At 39.7% G+C, this 21,876-nt stretch overlaps 1 protein-coding gene across 3 annotated transcripts; it reads right to left on the reverse strand.

The window, feature by feature from the left end:
* Positions 1–1,086: 1,086 nt before the first annotated feature.
* On the reverse strand, positions 1,087–21,860 carry BTG4 (BTG anti-proliferation factor 4). Of its 3 annotated transcripts, none has more exons than XM_012749600.3 (6): positions 21,803–21,860; positions 15,732–15,944; positions 4,832–5,030; positions 4,224–4,361; positions 3,465–3,663; positions 1,087–1,588 (listed from the first exon to the last, which is right to left on the reverse strand). In XM_012749600.3, the coding sequence occupies exons 3-6, from the start codon at positions 5,002–5,004 to the stop codon at positions 1,409–1,411; spliced, it is 690 nt and encodes a 229-aa protein (XP_012605054.1). In that variant the 5' UTR covers positions 5,005–5,030; positions 15,732–15,944; positions 21,803–21,860; the 3' UTR covers positions 1,087–1,408. The 3 variants fall into 3 exon arrangements, with proteins under 3 accessions (XP_012605054.1, XP_012605055.1, XP_075858613.1); XM_012749601.3 differs by lacking the exon at positions 21,803–21,860 and adding an exon at positions 19,803–20,001; XM_076002498.1 differs by lacking the exon at positions 21,803–21,860 and adding an exon at positions 19,803–20,001 and having other exon boundaries at positions 1,093–1,588; positions 4,832–4,963.
* Between the last annotated feature and the right edge of the window lie 16 nt (positions 21,861–21,876).

The raw sequence follows: 21,876 nt of genomic DNA on the forward strand, positions 1-21,876 counted from the left end.
ATATTAAAAATGCTCATTTAGGCCGGGCGCTGTGGCTCACGCCTGTAATCCTAGCTCTTGGGAGGCCGAGGCGGGCGGATTGCTCAAGGTCAGGAGTTCAAAACCAGCCTGAGCAAGAGCGAGACCCCGTCTCTACTATAAATAGAAAAGAAATTAATTGGCCAACTGATATATATATAAAAAATTAGCCAGGCATGGTGGCACATGCCTGTAGTCCCAGCTACTCAGGAGGCTGAGGCAGAAGGATCACTCGAGCCCAGGAGTCTGAGGTTGCTGTGAGCTAGGCTGACGCCACGGCACTCACTCCAGCCTGGGCAACAAAGCGAGACTCTGTCTCAAAAAAAAAAAAAAATTAAAATTAAAAAAAAAAATGCTCATTTCTAGGCCGGGCGCGGCGGCTCACGCCTGTAATCCTAGCTCTCTGGGAAGCCGAGGCAGGCGGATCATTTGAGCTCAGGAGTTCGAGACCAGCCTGAGCAAGAGCGAGACCCCGTCTCTACTATAAATTGAAAGAAATTAATTGGCCAACTAATATATATATAGAAACTTAGCCAGGCATGGTGGTGCATGCCTGTAGTCCCAGCTACTCGGGAGGCTGAGGCAGAAGGATCACTCGAGCCCAGGAGTCTGAGGTTGCTGTGAGCTAGGCTGACGCCACGGCACTCACTCTAGCCTGGGCAACAAAGCGAGACTCTGTCTCAAAAAAAAAAAAAATGGTCATTTCTAGCTGGGTAGTAGGGATTTTTATTTTCTTGGTGGTATGCTTTTCTGCTTAGTTTTAATCTTTATAATGAACATGCATCACTTTTGTAAAATAAGTCATTAAGCCAATTGATAGTCTTAGAAATAGACCAGATTTTTAAAAAGACACACAAAGAAGGGAACTTTGTATCTTAAAAAGTAATTTTCAAAACAAGTTCTTACTGGACTTGAGCAATAGAACAATTTATAGCGAGTAATGAAATAGAAGTTAGAATACTATATGTCAGGATCACTCTTCCCTAAGTGAAGATCTACTTTTAAAAAAAAGCAAATGAGAAAACAAACTTTTAAAACTTCTTACAACAAACTGAACGAGGAAGGTATTTAAAAACACAGTACGTTTATTTAAATTGTTACTTTTCATAGCACATTGAATCTTAACACAGGTCAATATCTTCATCCTACTACCTTACTGGGTACATTCATCAATATTACATAAAACTTCATGTTAAATTAAGTAAGAATTAAAAGTACAGCTAAGAACAGAGTCATGATCTATGTGAGAGGATTCACCATTGTGCACCCTAGTTGCTAATATGTTCATTTTTTCTGTTTCACGGGCCTCTCAACCTGAGACTCATTTTCATCTAAAAGAGAATAAAGCCACTCCTCTGGCCTCTCTCCCATCACGTGCCCAGTCTCTGCATCATCGGTTTGCATTGACCCAGTGGTACCTGTCCACCTGGCGCACAGCAGGCCTTTGACACTTTGGGTGCTTGTGCGCTGCATGGTAGGTGTTTCCCAGGAGGCCCACGCGGACATCTGCCACGTTCTTTTTTCGGGGAATTTGGAACCAAGATTGAAAGGGCTGTTTCAAGTTTTCAACCTAGGGAAAAAAAAAAAAAAAAAAGAAAGCATGAATATCTCTAATAAGGTAGCTCTAAGGACTCAATATGAACCATAACTCGGAAGTTCAGCCTTTCAAAAACACAGGGAGTACAAATGAAAGTAGATAACCACCTTTGGAAAATTCACTAGTACTTGGGGTGTGGGTAAAAAGTAAGTCACTTTATACTGTACCTTTTAACAAAAGTAATTCTTTAAGCCAACTAAAAATTTTAAGAACACGTTGACTCAAATTCGTATATATTCTTGGGTTTCTCCCCCTTCCATCCCCACCCCACTCTGCCAGCCCAACCCAAAACTAGTTATTCATGATCTGAGGCCAAGGCCTAGAAATATCCATCCCAGATGACTGATACACATGTTTAATGGACCACATAAAAGGATGTAACTGATTATAGATCTGATTTCTAGATAGAAGGTAACCTTTCTAAGCATAGAAATACAGTAAGTCCTCATGTAACCTGGTCAATAGCATTGTGAAAATTGACTTTAAGTGAAGTGCAGCAGGTCCTCAAATAGCAATGTTTTGTTATAATGTTGAGACAAACTGGTTTCATTATACATTTTTGTTTAAAGTTGCAGTTTCCAAGAACCTGCACAACAGGTTCCACGACATTGAGGACTTACTGTACTTCTCTATATAGTTTTAAACTTTATACATATAGAACTATATATAAGCTAGACACATATGGTTTATAGAACTAGGGGAAAAATATTTGTCAGTAATATGACAAAGGGGTGAAATACTTCTGTGACCTATGAGGAACCTAAAAATTACACATTAGGAATTAGGAATGAATGGATAAAGAAGAGAAAATTCATAAGACAGTAATTGCTAAAACATTTGGGCACATGGCAATTTAAGTGTTTAATTTCACTAATACTATTGTAGATGTGTATTATTTTTATCAAATTCTGTTTTTTTAAGTGAGAATAGCGAATTATAGGAATAAGGGTAAAGCAGACACTTTTACACACAGCCGATGAGACTACAAAGAAATACAATTTTCTGTATGGTACTTTGGCCACATAATAAAACCAGTAAAATATCCATACTCAATGACACAGTAATTCCATTCCTGGGAATCAAATCTCAAGAAATAACTTAAAATTCAGATATATCACTATATAAGTTATCAGCTTTTAAAATCTAGAATGTCTGCCAATAATAAAATTACAAGGGAAGCAAATGAATATTCAAATATTAAAAATTACAATTGCTTTAACAACTAATACATAAGCAATTAATTTAAGAAAATATACAAACAACTATACATGAAGTTTAACAGAGATTCTAGATCAGTAAAACACTTATAATACTGTCACAAAATCCAATTAGGTGCTTGAAATCAATTAAATTTAATTGGAAGCATTGGGAGGAAAAGTATTGTTTCATGTAACTTTTAGATAAATGTGCATATCTTTCAAGGGTTGTGGTTTAAAAAAATGTTTCAAAAAACTGCTCTAATGGCAGGATTATAGACCTTTGAACTTTCCTAAGTATTCCAAGTTTTCTATAAATGCCATGTTATTTTTGATTAACAAAAAGAAAGCCCACTAACCTTAATATTTAATTCTGAATAAATCCAAGTGGAAGGAAATCTGTGTGTCTTCAAATGCTATACAGAAAAATGGGACAACAAAAGATTGTGTAGATCCTAAGAACTCAGCCAAGCAAAGGGAAGACATGGGGCACATGTGTGTGTATGAGAATAAATCTTTGCCAGAAGACTAAGACTGTGATTTTTTTACGGTTTTGTTTTCTGTTTTGTTATTTTTACAGTGAGCACATTCTAGAATTCTATTCTAGAATTAGAATAGAAAACAGTATAGAAAAGAACTGGAACACACTTGACCTGATAAATACTCTTTGGATTGCTGACTTTAGGAATGATTCGAGGTTCCTTGCTATAGCTTTCTTCATCGGAGGAAGTGCCAGAGGAGTAGTCTAATGAGGCTCTATTAACAGCATAACTGATTTGTTGATATAGTTCCCATTCCTCCCATCTACCTCTAAAAGAAGCAATTGTAAATGGATGATTTTTCTCACCATACCTAAGTAAGAAAAGAAATTTAAGAATGCATTAAACATTCAACTTCACACAAGTTTTTATCTCTAATCTTTTCCGGAGACAATATGCTAACTTACAAAAAGTTATTTTAAAAGGGATAGGCCTAAAAAAATGAAGGGCATTATGATCTTCAGCTACTACTCTGTTATAATTACTGATGATATTCTGTAAGAGCTATTTTGGTTAATTGCTCAGAAAAAGACAGTTTATTTTGATTCAACTAATGGTCTGAATTGCCCCACGATTGATAACTCCTCTTCCTTCCTGAAACTGCCTATAATAATTAAAGTTACAAATCTACAGTTTGCAATAGGGTGCACTGATTCAAGTCACATTTCAAATATTCTGCAAAGTCTTTGTGCTCCCCATTCCAACCACACCTAATGAAAGTCTGGTATCTGACAGAATTTTGCATCTAAAATCTTAACCAAAAGTGTCCTGGCTGCTAACCCAAGGCTTTGGGGCAGCATCTTTCGCAAAGGTGTATAGAGCTGATTGAATAACCTGAGGCTTCCAGGGGTCACAGACCGTGAGATTACTCACCTACAGCACACTTCAAAGGGATCTACCCATATGGTCATCTCCTTCGGAAGTCCCAGTTGAGAAAAATCCACATTACTCTCAGCACAAGCCTTTTCCAGAATGGGATCTTTATTCTGATTGTTGTTTATCCTGATACATCTTTTTTAAAAAGAGGAAAGGGAGATGAAGACATGACTACAGGCTTCAGCAGGAGAATCACATTGTGGGTGTACTGCTCCAATACACACGGCTCCCACCTAACCCCCACTTTTCCCTCGTCTGCCTCCAACCTCCACTCCTACAAGCAAGAGCAAGACACAATCAACTTTTGATACAGTGACTCAGAATGGGTGTTGCATCATTAAGTCACATAATTATTAATAGTTCACCAGATATTCACGGCTTATCTTTCGTGGCAAATGCAAGTTAGAAATTGTTTACTCCACTTCACATAAAGGGGTTTGCTCTATTGTTTTCAGCTACGCTGTCATCTACCACATCTCCTCCTTTCAAGCCCATGTTCAAACAAATGAATTTGAGCCCATAAAACTGTTGTTATTGCATTCCCCTAGCAGGTGCTGTTGCTTGCCTCCTTCCTCCCCTTTGCCATACCGCACACTAGCTCTCACCTGAAGGCTTGCCCTTTGGAAGGGCAATCAGAGTGCCAGTGACTTCTGTATGTTTCAAACAGGATTGTCATCAGCTTTTCTGAAAAGTCTTCTATTTGCTGTTTATTCAGCTTATCATGTTTTTTCACCAATCTTGTGACAAAGAAAACTGTTGTTGCAATTTCATCTCTCATGATTCAAGAAAAATCTATAAGGAGATCTGAAACCATCAAAAGGAAGCAAGAATAAATTAAGTAGAAACAAGGGTTTAATGTACCGTCAGTCTAGGATTGCCATTTGGAAATTTTATATGCCTTAAGCTTAAGACAAATTATTTTCTATAAAGAAGCCCTTCGGGAACTAAGAAGTACAACACTATCAATCAACAAAACAGCCAAGAACACCAATTCCTCAACTAGCTCATCTTTAAAGTTTTTCCAAGAGAAAAAAAATCTTTTTAAAATTTTAAAACACTTAAGAAATAAATGAAACATCATTATGCAACTTAAGTGGAAAAGATCCTGATATGGGACAGTAAATTACACCAAACACCACTTTTTAAAAAACATTATTTACAAAGAGCAAAACATTTCAGGAGACAGTAATTCTAAAATGTGGTTCACAAGTTGCACACCTTAAGTTGATATTAATCAAGCCTATATTATACTTACCAACAAAAGCTCTTTAGCCCCAACAAAAAGTGGGCCAGAGTCAGAAGACCAGCTCTATGCTTCCAACTCTCGCCCATACCTGCTTGTGAGTGCTAGGCTGAAGTTTATATAAGCCTGGGCCCTAAAGGCTGATTAGTGTTTCACCTTAAACAGGTGATGTACATTAGGTTAATCATATAGTTTTTTCCAGGTCTCCATCAGATTGTTCCTCAGCATAAGTAGAGTAGTTTCATTATTTAAAGTGCTTAAAGATTTTCAAACTGGATTCTGTATCTTCTATTTTGCTATTAAAATCATATCTTTCAAGACATGGAGTAAGAATCAAGCCTTCTTCCATAGCCTAATATTCTACATTCCAATAATTCCATCTGTAATTCTTTTAACATTTTAAAGAATTTTGTCTTGGATCTTTTACAAAACTTAAGACAACTTTCTTTGAACAGTCACCATGTTAACCACGCATATTTTTTTTTACTTAAATGTTTACTCATAGAATAAATGGAAGAGATCTAAGTTTATCTAGTCTCACTAATTCTCAAAGGGTGGGTCAGTAACTACCTACCTGGTTTGAACTCACTGGGTTGCCTGTTTAAAATGCAGATTCTTAGGCCTTATCCCAGATCTGCTGAAGTAATTCTTCTAAAGGTTAAGGCCTGGGAATCAGTATTCAACAAGTTCCTCCCAGGGGATTCTTATACTCACTAAAATTTAAGAATCATCACACCTGATATATGTAAGTCTTTAACATCCAGATTAGTGGTCATTCAGTTTCTTCATAAGTGAAAAAGAATTCACTCCTACAAGAAAGCCCATATCACTTCTTAGAAACTCCAAATACCAGTCAGTCCCTCCTTTCTACACGGAGCCAAATCCACCTCTGATTTTCTATATGTGCGGCCTAGTTCTTCCCTCTGGAATGGCACAGATTACATTTAATCTTCCACCACACGATGACGTTTCAAATATAGTTATTTCAAATATAGTTATTCTTCTCTTTGTGGAGCCTAAATATTCTCAGCTTTTTATTATCAGTTCTTCCCATAGACATGTTACTCAGTCAGCTCCCCATTCTGGCTGCCCACATCCAGATCAGTTTCAGGTGTGTGAGTTCTTTTTTTTTTTTTTTTTAAAGTGTGGGGCCCAGACTTGCACATGCTGCTCCAGGTGTGCTCCACCCACAAAGACTAGTGTGGGACCCTCGCCTCCTTCCCTTTGGATACTGTATTCTAGGACTCGGCCTCAGGTGGCATTCACCTTGTCGGCAGTGGCATCACACCACTGCCTCACACTGAACTGACAAGTACTCTTTTTCACTAATGCTATCGTTTTGTGACATCTTTCCCTCCCTGCACAGTATAGTGTTTAAGACTATGGGCTTTGCTTCTGCACAGCCAAAGAAACTGTCAAGAAAGCAAACAGACAACCCACAGAATGGGAGAAAATTTTCACAAGCTACACATCTGATAAAGGGCTGATAACTAGAATCTATTTAGAACTCAGGAAACAGGCCGGGTGCAGTGGCTCACGCCTGTAATCCTAGCACTCTGGGAGGCCGAGGTGGGTAGATTGCTCGAGGTCAGGAGTTCGAAACCAGCCTGAGCAAGAGCGAGACCCTGTCTCTACTATAAATAGAGAGAAATTAATTGGCCAACTAATATATAGAGAGAAAAAATTAGCTGGGCATGGTGGTGCGTGCCTGTAGTCCCAGCTACTCGGGAGGCTGAGGCAGAGGATTGCTTGAGCCCAGGAGTTTGAGGTTGCTGTGAGCTAGGCTGATGCCATGGCACTCACTCTAGCCTGGGCAACAAAGCGAGACTCTGTCTCAAAAAAGAAAAAAAAAAAAAAAACTCAGGAAAATCAGCAAGGAAAAAATCAAACAACCCTGTCAAAAAGTGGGCAAAGGACATGAACAGAAACTTTCCAAAAAGAAGACAGAAAAATGGCCAACAAACATATGAAAAAATACTCAACATCTCTAATCATCAGGGAAATGCAAATCAAAACCACAATGAGTATCACTTATCTCCAGTGAGAATGGCCTTTATTAACAAGTCCAAAACAATAAATGTTGGCATGGATGTGGAAAGATAGGAACACTCCTACACTGCTGGTGGGACTGCAAATTAGTTCAACCTCTGTGGAAAGCAATATGGAGATATTGTAAAGTGATACAAGTGGATCTACTATTTGATCCTGCAATCTCATTACTGGGCATCTACCCAGTAAAAGAACAAAAGTCACTCTACAAAAAAGACACCTGCACTTGAATGTTTATAGCAGCACAATTCACAATTACAAAGATGTGGAAACAACCCAAGTGCCCATCAGTACATGAGTGGATTAATAAAATGTGATATATGTATACCATGGAGTACTATTCAGCTATAAGAAACAATGGTGATATAGCACCTCTTGTATTTTCCTGGATAGAGCTGGAACCCATTCTATTAAGTTAAGCATCCCAAGAATGGAAAAATAAGCACCACATGTACTCACCAGCATATGTCCTAAGTGGACATATAGGAATAACATTTATCGGGTGTCAGGCAGGTTGGGGGGAGGAGATAGGTATATACATACATAATGAGTGTGATGTGCACCAACTGGGGGATAGACACACTTGAAGCTCTGACTCGAGGCGGGAGGGGCGACAAGGGCAATATACGTAATCTTAACATTTGCACCCCCATAATATGCTGAAAAAAATAAATAATAATAAAAAAAAAGAATATGGGCTTTGAAGTCAGGCAGACCTGAGAGTGAATTGCAGCTCACTATGGTGTAACCTTGGGCAACTTAATTTCCTGCCTGTTAAACGGGAGGTACAACAGCGACCTCACAGGGTTGTTCTCAAAACTACAATAGATAAAGTATTAAAGCAGGGTGGCAGTACAGCAGAGTAGTTAAGAAATCAGTTATAGAATCAATATTGTGGGACCAAGTCCCAGTCCTCTAGTTTACTGGAGATTTGGAGAAGTTTCTCAAACTGTCTAATCTTCGAGATTTGCATCTATAAAAAGATGGTAAAAAATGTACCCTACTAATGCTTTGGAATTAAACTATTGGCTTTGGATGCTAGCTCAACTTATTGTGTGGCCTTAGCTAGTTATTTAACTTCTCAGCGCCTCAATTTCCTCATTTATATAAAAGAGATACACTACCAGTGCCCACCTTTTAGGGATGTTATGAGAAGTGTAAAATGCCTAGAAGAGTACCTGGTACTCAGTAAGTGCTCTATAAATAGATTAATTAGAGTAATGCAAATATTTACTTTAATGTTATTAAGACAAATAAAAAGTTGTTTAAAAAGTAATAAAGGTTTTTGTTATTATATAACTTGTAGTTTCTATAAATCAACAGGTCAAAATTTACATATAGAGTAGCATATGAATCTGGTAATTATAATCAGAGTAGCATATGAGTCTGGTATTCATAGTCAATAAGCTTTATATCCTAGCCTCTGAGAGTATAAATTACAGTCATTTTGTTTTTATAAAATAGTATAAGTCAAAATTCTCATACTAATTAGTACAAACCACTATTATACATGTAAAGTTAGTACTCATTCATGGGATTACAAACTCTAAGGTAATATTCATGGTCTGAACCTGATAACTTTTCTGTTTTTAAACTATCATTTCCTTCCATAAAATGAATTCAAGAGGCTGAAGTTATACTTATTTCTCCACTGTTCCTTATGGTCATGGCAAATTAACTAGTCTTACTATATCTCTGTTTTACAGAATTACTCCCTGTCTTAATTTAGTTCCTCTGCGTTATCAAGAAAAAAAGGCGAAACAAGATGCCTCTGTCGGTGATGTGAGCAAATACATAACATGAAAGATAATGGTAAAATAAATTTCACATAAAAGTTCAGAATGAATGGAAAACTAAATATGTTAATCTTTAGGATCTACTATGCTTGCATTCTACTAACAAGATGAAAATTAGTCCAGGCATGGTGGCTAGCATTTTGGGAGGCCAAGATGGGAGGATTACTTTAGGCCAGGAGTTGGAGACCAGCCTGAGCAACACAGTGAGACCTCCATCTCTACAAAATAAATAAATAAATAATAATTTTTTAAAAAAGAAAATTACATCTTAGTGACAACTGGTCACACAAAAAAGAAATATTTCAAGTGACTCTAGAACACATTGGAATATATTCTGAAGACAGCACTGTAAAAATTTATCTTTTAAAATAATCATTTTATAGCCTAATTGTTTATAGTAAATTGTTTATATATATTAGTATTATATTGAAACTATCATATAGAAAGAGAGAGGGACAGAAAGAGAGGCAGAGAAAGAGACAAGAGTGGGATAACACGAATACTTGTTTCAATGTTATTAGGAACTAAGATTTTTCATATAAGGAAAAAGGATATATCAGTATAAAATCAAAGAAATTAAGTAAAAATCCTATGATATTAAATTTTGAAATGGCAATATTAATATGAACTTGTGGTTTTCTTTCCTTTCAAAAATATACTTTTTAGTTCTGTCTCCTGAAAAGGCCTCTAGAATCAATAAGCAAACCTAGCACTCATTTTTTTTTATTTTGTTTTTTATTTTTTATTTCAGCATATTATGGGGGTACAAATTTTAAGGTTTGGTCTTTAAATACCATTCCCCACTTAAAAAGGAAATTTTCCCTGGATACATGGCTGATTCTAGCTCCAGTTCAGGTAATACGTTAGATGAGCCTGGAATGTATTATGCCAGAAAGCAAGGAAGCTGTAAAAAACCAATGGGTCATATCAGAAGATACAAGAACTAACATGAAGAGCTCCAATTAGCCAAAGTAAGTCAATTTGAACACAGTAGTAGGTACTGTGGTCCTCCACCTAGTTCTCCTCTTCCGGGCCAACTATCCCAATCACCCCAGATGCTCATGGTTCATGGATGCACATTTCCCTGGGAACTGGCCTCAGGAACTGCCTCCCCTAAGGTTATCCTCTGCTTCTAAGGGGTACCCTGCAGCCATTGACTGGCTACTGTTAGGGCACAAAAAACCTGGACCTCTTGGCTCAATCTGCAACAACTCTGAAGGGCCATCCCATCTGCAGAGACATACAACATAAGGTGGAGGCCTCAGCTGCAACTTCTCACTACTCGCTTCTGTCTCTGCCCAATCCTATCTTCCTCACTTCCTTGTAGACGTGTGTCTCAAGAGCACTCCCCCATAAACCTTCCACATGCAACTCCCCGTCTTGGAGTCTAAGAAACCTAATCGAGGACAGAACCAGTTTTCTAAGGAAGCAGACTCTAAGATGGAATTTTGGAGCTGGATTACTAACGCGCTGGCTGGAAGAAAGACCTCATCACCAGTGGTAGTCGGATAGGAATATGGGTAGCTCCTGGCATGCTGGAGTGGTGTCATTGTTAAAACTTTCACCACTGACGAACTGAGATGGAATACAGACATTAGGGAGTACACTGGCTACTGTAGTCTCTTTGATGCTTGGGAGGTATGAGAAATGGTAAGTATAAGGTCTATAGAAGTTTGTTAAGGGGCCGGGCGTGGTGGCTCACGCCTGTAATCCTAGCACTTTGGGAGGCTGAGGCGGGCGGATTGCTCAAGGTCAGGAGTTCGAAACCAGCCTGAGCGAGACCCCGTCTCTACCAAAAATAGAAATAAATTAATTGACCAACTAATATATATAGAAAACATTAGCCGGGCATGGTGGCACATGCCTGTAGTCCCAGCTACTCGGGAGGCTGAGGCAGTAGGATCGCTGAGCCCCGGAGATTGAGGTTGCTGTGAGCCAGGCTGATACCACGGCACTCACTCTAGCCTGGGCAACAAAATGAGACTCTGTCTCAAAAAAAAAAAAAAAAGAAGTTGGTTAAGGGATACCTGAAGACAGAAGGAATTGGTTCTAGTATTTGATAACATAGTAGGGAAACTGTAGTTAAAAATAATTTATTGCATATTTCAAAATAGCTAGAAGAGAAGATCTGTAATGTTCCCAACACAAAGGAAAGATAAATGTTTGAGGGAATGGATATCCCAATTACCTTGACTTGATCATTACATATTGTATACAGGTTATCAGTATCACACACACTCCCAAAATATATACAGCTATTAAAATTTTAAAAGGACTATTGAAATGGATGGCTGAGTATCTCGATATCTATTAATGATATGATTTAAGATTTAATTAAGATTAGTTCAAAAATTCAGTAAATATTTAAATGTCTACTATATGCCCATACCATATAAATATAAAACAAAGGTGAAACTGGGACCTTCCACAGTCATAGTATCTTATTAATTTCAGCCGTCCATGATTCACTTCTCATTCCCCCTTCCTCAAAGGTAGGGGTTCTCAAACTGCTGCACTTTGGAATCACCTGAAAGTCATCTAAAAATACAGATGCCTGCCTCCTACCTCTAAGCCCAGCCATTCTGACTTACTTGGTATGAGGTGCAACCTGGGCATCAGGAATTTTTTAAAGCTCCCCAAGTGATTCTAATGTGAACCAAAACTGGAAATCATTCAGACAGATATCTCCTACCTATCAAGGAGATTTTAAATTTATTTCACACTTTTGATTGCTTAATAATGCCTTAAGCTTAACAGAGATCATTATGACAAATTTGCATGATTTATTTCTCATTTTTTCTAGCTGTTTGCTGAGATAATTTTGCAAAGATTATTTTTTAAACTAATGTTAAAAGGGACAAAACTGAAAATTAGGACAATTCCTTGCATATTGCTGAAATAAAATTTGCTTCTGAACTATAGGCAACATATGCATCAGCAAATATACAAACTTTTCCTTTTCAAATGGTTTGTATTTGCATTTACAATATTAAAATGGTGCCACATGTTTAACAATTCTTTCATTACTTCCCCTTCCCGGATGACATACTGTTCTATTGCACTTTTGAGTTGATGAAGCACATTAGCTGATGAGGTTTTGGACCCTCTCCTAGCATTATTTTCTGCAACAGGCCCAGGCAGGCCTTGGAAGTTATGAATAGAACAGTAGAATAACAATGTACTTAGATTTCAGGAAAGAACAATCAAATAGAAACTAAATATCATCCAAGGTTTCCTTGGTTACTTGTTTATGATGATTTTCACACCTTATTTAAAATCACCTCCTTTATGTTAATGACAATTACACCTTCTGTTTTAATTAACATTCACTCAGAGACTATTTACTGCCCACCTCCTACACAGACACTAAGTTGTGGGAGGGCAGTAAAAAGAAAAACAAAATTCAACTTTCCTTTTAAGAGGCTTATAATCTAGAAGAGAAAATTAAATATATACACAAGTGGCTACTTGGATGCAGAGTTTGAGACATAGAATATTCAAAATTTACTCCAAGTTTCAAGCACTTGTAACCAAGAGATTAATGTTATCATTGAAAGAATTAAGGAGTTCAGTGGAAGGGCCAGTATGAAACAAACAGTGATTAATTCAAATTGAGGAATACTGAGTTCGCAATGGCATTAAACACCCAATCAGTAATGTCCACTGAAAAAATGTTAGAATTTAGCAGAAGGTCCAACCTTGCCCAGACTAAACCAACCTCAGATTTAAGTAGAAGAGAAAATGCTGAAATTTGAAGGACAAAAATAATTCTCCCACTGTTCTTGTGTGATGTACAAAATTCTCAACATAAGACATTTGCTTAAGACATTGTCTTTCAAGGATTTCTTTTTTGTTATTATTTTTAAGTATTACAGGGGTACCAATGTTTTTGGTTACATGGATTACTTTTGCAATGTTTGAGTCAGAGTTAAAAAGTGTGCCCATCACCAAGATAGTGTTCATTTTCGCCCGTTCCCTCTTCTCCCCTCTCCCTGCTGCTTGATTTCCATTGAGTCTTACTTCCCTTTATGCACATATGTGCTCATCAATTAGTTCTAATTTAATAGTGAGTACATATGGTGTTTGTTTTTCCATTCTTTAGATACTTCACTTAGGATAATGGTCTCCAGTTCCATCCAAATTAGTACAACCTCTACAGAAAACAGGATGGAGATTCCTCAAAGAACTAAAAGTTGACCTACCATTTGATCCAGCAAATCCCATTACTGGGTATTTACACAAAAGAAAAGTAATCATTTTATCAAAAAGACACCTGCACTCAAATGTTTATTGCAGCAAAATTCACAATTACACAGATGTGGAATCAACCCAAATGCCCATCGATTCATGAGTGGATTAACAAAATGTGGTAAATGTATACCATGGAATACTACTCAGCCATGAAGAAGGATGACTTAATGCCTTTTGCAACAATAAGAATTTCTTTTTGAAAATGTTAGATGAGTTATTCATGGTGGAACAACAGGATGGTGCTCTTTTGGGGTGAGGGGATGAAACCTGGGTAAGGAACCATAGAAAATGAGGCATATGGAGCTTCTGGCCATCTGGAATGAGGAAGAACAAAAAGAAGGGAAAGCAGCATAGACATATTTTACCTTCTTATTATGCCTGTAACAGAGAATCAAATGGTATAAAACACAACAATGACCGAAATGACCTTGTGCAAGTAACAGCTTCTAGAATTGCATTTCCTCATTTTAAAATGAGGGAATTCAACTTTATCACTAAAGTATAGTCAAGCCCCAAACTTTACCAATAAAGGTAAACCTTGAAAATCTGTTTCTACATTTGTCTTCTTGGTTTTAAACTTCACCTATAAGCCGAAAATATTTATGCTTATAAAACCTTAGAAATAAAGTAATTTTAAAATATCATCTAAATTGAATGTTAAATTTGCTGGACTTGTGATATAATAATCTTACAATTTGCCCTATTTGATTGCTTTAGTTTCTCTTCCTTAAACTACAAGCTACATCCCTAGACTCACTTATTCATTTGCAAATGAATGCCATTGCTAATGAGGTGAAAAGTACCAATGTTTTAGCAAATTTCCACTTCTGAAAGAAAGTAAATATTTTTTTATAACAGCAAGAAAGTAGCAACATTTTATAAAAACTATGAACTGATTCCACAACCCACACATAAACTCAGTCTCATTATGGTCAAACCACATATTGAAACAAAATTGCATATCCCAAAATCTTACCTAATAAAATTCTACAGCTATGCAACGGTGATTTGAACTCAAAAGAAATGTTTAGTGTGGCCTAACCTTCTAAGTGAAACTTTTTTACTGATAAACTAAATGAATCCTAAAATATACTATATGATGCCTCTTTTTTGTAAAGTTACTTGAAAATCTACCTAAAGTATTTTTGGAGAGGTAACAGAGGCCAATCAGTGGTGGGCAGGAAGGAGCCAGGAAACTGAATCTGTTTAATTACAGCCTAGAGAAGATGATGGATCCTTCACTGACTCAATAAATAAAGAACATTCTGGTAGGGCCACTCCAATCATCTGCTGCGCTACAGCTGATTCCACTGACCAGACCTTCCGATGTGGGGTTGCCGATGCAGCAGTTTCTCTTGAGTTTATCTGTGTGAATGACCCTGTGTAGACAGCCTGGCTGTTGGGAGAGTCCTCTCCTGTGGGCTAACCCTTCTCAAGATTTACTTCCTCCTGCCGGCCCCTGACTAGGAGAGGGATCCTCTCAGAGTTGGTCCTGAGCCTTCTGCTTTCCTCATTCTGTTCCCTATTTGAGAATAATACACTGCTGCAGCCACCCACTCTGGTGTCCTGGGTTGTTGAACAACAACAGCAGGTGCTGGCAGGTCAATGAAGAAAAGGCCAACATACCTCCCTTGGAGAACCACTTGTCCTCATGACCTCAGCTATCACAGCTTCAGAAAACTGCTAACTTTTTTCAGTTCTGGTCTCTTGCCAGAGTTCCAGCTCCATGTACATAACTCCACCATGGTATTCCTCCATTATTTACCTAAAACTAAAATTGCCTACACTCAAAATCATACTTATCCTCTGACTAGATTTGCCCCCTCAACATCTCTACCTGTCTGTCATCAAAATCTGGAAGTTGATCTGGTTCTCTCTCTCCACTCAAAGCAATCACCAAGTCCTGTAAAGTTTCTTCACAAAGTATCATTCATCCCATCTTTTCTACATTACTTCATATCCATATTCAGACTTAGTATTAATAAAATAATCTCCTAAATGGACTTTCAGTCTCCTCTGTCTCTCCCTCTTTCAATCTGTGCTATTAATATTTAATTAATCTTTGTAAAACAACATGTTGTACACATCTGGGACTCCTCAGTCAGAATGAGATTAAACCTCCCTGGGCTAACATTTAAAGTCCACCATGACTTATCCCCAACTTACCTACCTCTCTAATCTTATTTCCCCAATGGGGACACACTCATTGCTCTTCCAACTGGCCACGTATATCACAGTCTTTATGAATTTGCTTGTGTTTTTCCTTCACCAATTGCTCCTGCTATGTCATATTTTTCCTTCTAGACTCAGCTTGATCACATCTTTTCCATACAGCCTTTTCTGTGTCCCAAATTTTGGTGATTTTCTTCTTCCTTTTTCCTAAATGTTGGCAATAATGAAGCTTACATTAGCCATCATGGTTCCTAAAGCACTTTTTAATAGAACCATCTTGATACAAATATAATTATATATTACATAAATAGAATATATAACAGTTGTCCCCAATCTTTTTGGCACCAGAGACCAGTTTCATGGAAGACAGTTTTTCCAGGGATGGGGGCGGGGGTGAGGGAGAAGGGGGAGGCAGAGCTCAGACTGTGAGCGATGGGTAGCAGCCACAAATACAGATAAAGCTTCACTTGCTCACCCACCACTCACCTCCTGGCTATTCGGTCCCCAGTTCCTAAGTTTCATGGAGGACAATTTTTCCAGGACTGGTGGGGGAGCTCTGTGGCCCAGTCAGTCCCTAATAAGCCACCAACTGGTATCACTCCCCAGACCAGAGGTTGGGGACCACAGATATAAAACATAAACATGTATTCTTAATATAGTAATATAAATTATTATCTTAATATTAACATAGTATTCTATATTAACATAATTAATATAACATGACTATATTAATTATCTATACAAACTGTCTATCTCCCAACATAAATCTCTAGGGACTCTGTTCTCTTAAGTTGGAAAATATGCAACATGTTTGCTCCTACTGCTGAAGCCATAACTAAGAGCTCCAGCAAGTTTACTTATAAAGCCTATCTTGTTAGATTATGATTTACCTAAAAGATAAATTAATTTAACATTTTTATACTGAAAGCATCTGGTGCTGATCAATCAATAAATATAAACAAGAAGCTAATTAAGAATCTGGTACACTCTTACTAATGAGAGTACAATGAAATGGAACCAGAAGTATGGAATTATAAAAACTGCTGGCAGTTCATTTTAGCTCAAAATAAAATCTCCTCTCATAATAGATTCATTGATTTTTTTAGTACTTCAAAGGCACTAAACTGATTTCAGTTTAGTCTTGCTTCAACATATAAACTAGTCCCTAAGTATACTATCATGAACGTTAATAAGGTAATCTGACATTTATTGCTCTCTATAAAAACCAAAATATGGTTTTTCATTTCCCAAGAGAAAATACACATTTTTAAAAACAGATTGAAAAAGAAGCTGCTAAAATCCAGTAATTTCTAATCAGTATGACTCTTCACCACTTCCTCCCATAACAACATTCTTCAAAAGCTGTAGGAGACAGGAAATGTTCAGATGGTGTGTTTGCATGTGGTGAAGGGAAGGAGTACCTTGTCCCAACCTTTTGTATTAACAATTCTCAATTCCCATCACTCTAGTCTTGTATCTAGGAGTGGTAAATTGAGCCAATATAAATCTGCCAGAGCTAAAGTAGTAGAAGGTATTTTGTTTTCTATATTGTTCTTAGTTTCCTCCTAATCACCAACCTCACCTCCTCTCCTAAGAGCTCCTTTTCCCATCTCCCTGATCACCAAAAGCCCAGAAATTAAAACAGTAAACAATTCCCCTGAAAGGTGCCTTCCTGGTGCTATCTAAAACAAATGCAATCTTCTGTTTGGGCATTTAAAACACCACAAGCATTCTTACTTGGATTAAATCATGGGTCTCCCTGGTCTCCAGGCATGCCTAGACATGAACCATAAATAGAATGAGATCCTTAGAGTTTCTCTAGTAACTGCAGGCCAAATCAACAGCAACCCTAAGAACAAGCATTCTTTTTTTTAAAAAAAATAGAACTAGGCCACACACATTTTGGGTCGTTATTTTTTAGTTGTACTACATACAAAATAAACTGCATTTTTTCAAAATTACTTCAGTAGGCAATGCATCTTGATGACTTGTATATTTGAGTTTTCCTTATTTTTTATTGCCTTTGAAGAAAGTTTTAAAAAATCCAATTTTCAAGGCATCTAATGCAATGTGGATGGCAGCAATCCAGGTGAGGTAAGATATTTAAGATGCAACTAATAATCAAAAAACATTACTTGGGAATAACGGAATATTGTACTGGGTAAAAATGACTAACAATTTGAAAGGACAGAATTGTTTTTATATCCTAATCAAGATTTATAAGTCTGCATATTGTTAATGGAACCACTTCTGGTTTTATTTATACATGTATATTTAAGTGAGTGTGATTTATATGACATGTGCTACAACGTTGTGCCTATCCCAAAGATAAGATGAATATAAAATATAGCTAGTTGGAAATGACCTGTCTTTTATCATTTAATTTTACAAGTTAATTTTTATAATTAAATTTTTTGTACTGTACATTTTATACTTTGGTTTCCTTCTCTTCACTTTGGTATTTAAAGTATGCATTGGGGGGAAAAAAGTGCTGTCTTTCATATGCAAAGATAATGCTATAACTTAAATATCCTTGGGAAGTTCTGGTGTTTTAATAGTGTGAGTTTGGAATTTGTGTTGAATGATCCAGATTACCTGCCCCTATTCATGTTACTAGTGACATCTGTAAGACAGTTTGCTGCTTTTAGAGAATCAACTTATGGCTGGGAAGTTTTCTTTTGTGGAAAATAATTTAGAACTAAGCCTTCCTGGTCGACAATGAATACTCTATACTGGGTGCGTGAAGACCATATTTTACTCGAATTTCCCAATGAGTTCTATAAAGTGAGGATAAGGAGAATGTTCCTATCCTCTCCTGATTCATTCATTAAAGGAAAAGAGGGGAAGGGGTGACCAAAGGAAGGAATTATTAGTAGAGAGCTCCCAGAAATTCTCTGGAACTGTCCCCTTCGCCCAACCTACCCCAAATACAAACACATCTACATCATCGGACATGGAACTGTGATAACAGGAAAATGTAACTGTCACAAGACATTGTTTCTCCGGCCTCCACAGGCCTCACCCTGGATATCCAAATTTACTCTTGCTTCAAGGATCCACTCATGTCTCCCCTCCATAAAACTTCTCTGACCTATTTATTACAGCTCTCATTGACGGGCCCCATTTCTATTTCTATCAGTTAAGCTTACCCAGTTTAGTAATTTATTATACACTGTCTTGAATGATAAATAATGTTTGCTTTGTGTCACGACCTAGATTGTACATGTAAAGGTATTAATAGAAGAAGAGACCTAGGTGCTTAGCGTATAACAACAGGTAGTTAAATAATTTTGCCTAAGACTGACCTTGAGAGTACTGAACTGTGGCCTTGATCTCCAGAGGACCACCATACTTTGATCTATCTAACAAGCTGGCCAGCTCATTATTTGACCAGCAGATCCAGCCTTCACCCCACTGCATGGCCCTCTACCCAGTATGAGACCAAGTCCCCAGCAGACTGCAAGGGTGCAGATGGGCCTCTCCAAGGTGGTCCTCCTGCAAGTCACAGGCTACCCGGGCCTACCTCCGCTTGGAAAATTCAAACCTACAATACTGAATGGGCATGAAAACTGGGTGAGCTTGTTGGTTTCTTGGGGAACCGGGAAGGGGAGGAGCTCTGTGCCCCTCCAGCTATATCAGGAAGAGAAACTTCTCAAGAATCTGTGCTTCCATCGCCTAGGCCTCTTCCCTGGAGGCCCCACAGGGGCCCGCCCACAGCCCCTTTCTCGCAGCTTCCTCCCCTCCCCCACGCCGCCCCTCCCCCACCGTCCCATCTTGCGCCCGCCCCGCCCCCCCGGCCCGCGGGGTTCCAAGGGCGGTTGGCCAGCCACGGCCACGGTCATTCGGCCACTCGGAGCTGCGGGGCGCACGGGGTTGGCAGAGCCGGCACTGGGGTTTGGGCTGGGAACCGAGGAGAAGTTTTCTGAGGCGGGTCGGGCCGGGCGTGAGGGAAGTGGGAGCCGGGGCCGGGGAAGCGAAGGGGGAAAGGAGCGGGAAGGGAACCTGGGCGGGAGGGCCCTGCGAGGTGCGGGGGACACTGCGGGGAAGGGGAGGCCCGGGGGTCACCTGGGGTCGGGGCGCGGCGCGGCCGGCGAGGGTGCCCGGTGGGCCCGGAGGTGTCCTCGGGGGGAGCCCCTCGCCCTGGCCTCGCGCCCCTGGCCACTGTCGGGCGTCGCCCCGGGGGAAGTGGGGAGGCCCGGGCGGGCCCCGACCCCGCAGCCCGCCGGCTCGGGGACACCGCGTCGGCGCTGCGGACCGTCCGGGAGGAGCTGCAGCCGCGGGCGCCCGGTGCTCGGTTTGTAGGCAGTGTAATTAGCTGATTGTACTGTGGCGCTTACAATCACTAACTCCACTGCCATCAAAACAAGGCACAGCATCACCCGCCGCCTGCCGGGAGGAGGACGCCGGGCAGCCTCCGGGCGGAGACGCCGCGCCGGCGGTGCGGTGCGTCGCGTCGGACCCGCGCTGCGCCGCCCCGCGAGCGCGCCGGGGAAGTGCCGGGGAACCCCCGGAAACTTTCTCTGGCCGGAGAGAAATGGTTAGCTGCCTCACGCAGCCGAGACGAGGTGAATCAACCCTCAAACGCCAGGAGAGCGAGATCCGTGGAGCTTTATATGGCTCTGAGATTTAAAGGCATGGAAACTGCGAGGAGAAGTCCCCCTCGTAACGGTTAACCCTGTGTGCTCTGATGCGTTGTGCCTGTCTTTTCGTTATTTAGTAGGGTGTTGACCACGCCGGCAGAACTCAGCGAGCTGCAGCTTAACCGGTGGCTTGCCTGTCGCAGCGTGAGGGGCCACCGACTTGAGACAGCGGTTGTTTCCTGTGAGTCTAGTTACTAGGCAGTGTAGTTAGCTGATTGCTAATAGTACCAATCACTAACCACACGGCCAGGTAAAAAGATTTGGGAATTCATCCAAATGAGCTGCCTGGGCATCGCCAATGTGCTTGGTGGGGGGAGAGGAGGGGCACTGGAATATGCTGATGTCATCCATGGCCACGTTAACCAAGGGCCCAGCCAAGAGAAACATCAACATTTTGGCTACTAAACATACAGTGTTTATGTGATATGTATGAATGTGCATATATAGATTTATTTGTCAGTATTCCTTCAGACTTAACAGAAAAGATTTAGATATATTGGGGAATAAGGTTTTTCCTTAGCTGATCTATGTTTTTTTTTATATGTGCTTGTGATTATCAACTTTGAACTCTGTGTACTATATTGTTAGTCACATTTTGAAGGAATAAAGTGCCTTAAAGACATAAATGGTAGTTATTGTCTTGTGACCATTTCCTTTTCCAGATTGGCTTTATGTTGTCCATCTCAGTTCCTGCCACAGTAATTACAACTTTTCTTATCTCTGAAATGGCTATATTGTTCCTGTGTAACAAAATCTCCGGGGGAAGCTACACACACACACACGCACACACACACGCACACACACGATAATACTTTTATAAGAATACGTTAACAAATTTTTTTCATAATTCGAAAGGACTTGAAGGGACTTGGTCCACTCATTAGATCCCTTCTTTTAGTAATCATTTACAACTGTTGCACTCTAGGCAACTTATAGTGGGAATCATTATTAAATGCAGTTAAAATTTAAATCTAGCTTGTTCCCTAAGATTTGTCTTAAAGGATTAGGGGAGGGGGAAAAAATGACTAAAACTATATACACGGGTACCTGTGGCCCAGTTCAGGCCTCTAGCTCCCACGGGCTAGGCTTCTAGCCGCCCTATTGAATTCTCCAGCGCAGGTCTCAGAACCTTCACGAAGCGCGTCCTGTACGCCGGGCAATCGGTCTGGGAGGGGGGATTGGGGCGATGGGGCTGAGGGATTTAAAGTTTATGTAGCTATCTCAGGGGGTGAGGGAGGCCGACTGAGTATATAAGAGGCTGAAGTGCTCCCCCACTGCCTCCAACAGGACAGGGCACGACCCAAAGCTGTTGTCTTGACTCTCCCATATATCGACTCCAAGGTTTGGACTGGTCCCGAAGCCTGGGGTCACCGCAGAAGTGGGCTTCAGGTGGCCCACAGGCGCGCACTGGACCCCAACACCTACCGAGGAAACTGAGGGCTTCAGGGCGTGGCTGTGGCTGTGACCAACTTGGCGGTTCTCGGAGGGGCGGGGCTGGG

The sequence above is a fragment of the Microcebus murinus genome, chromosome 4, assembly GCF_040939455.1.
Source record: "Microcebus murinus isolate Inina chromosome 4, M.murinus_Inina_mat1.0, whole genome shotgun sequence".
Classification (NCBI taxonomy): Eukaryota; Metazoa; Chordata; class Mammalia; order Primates; family Cheirogaleidae; genus Microcebus; species Microcebus murinus.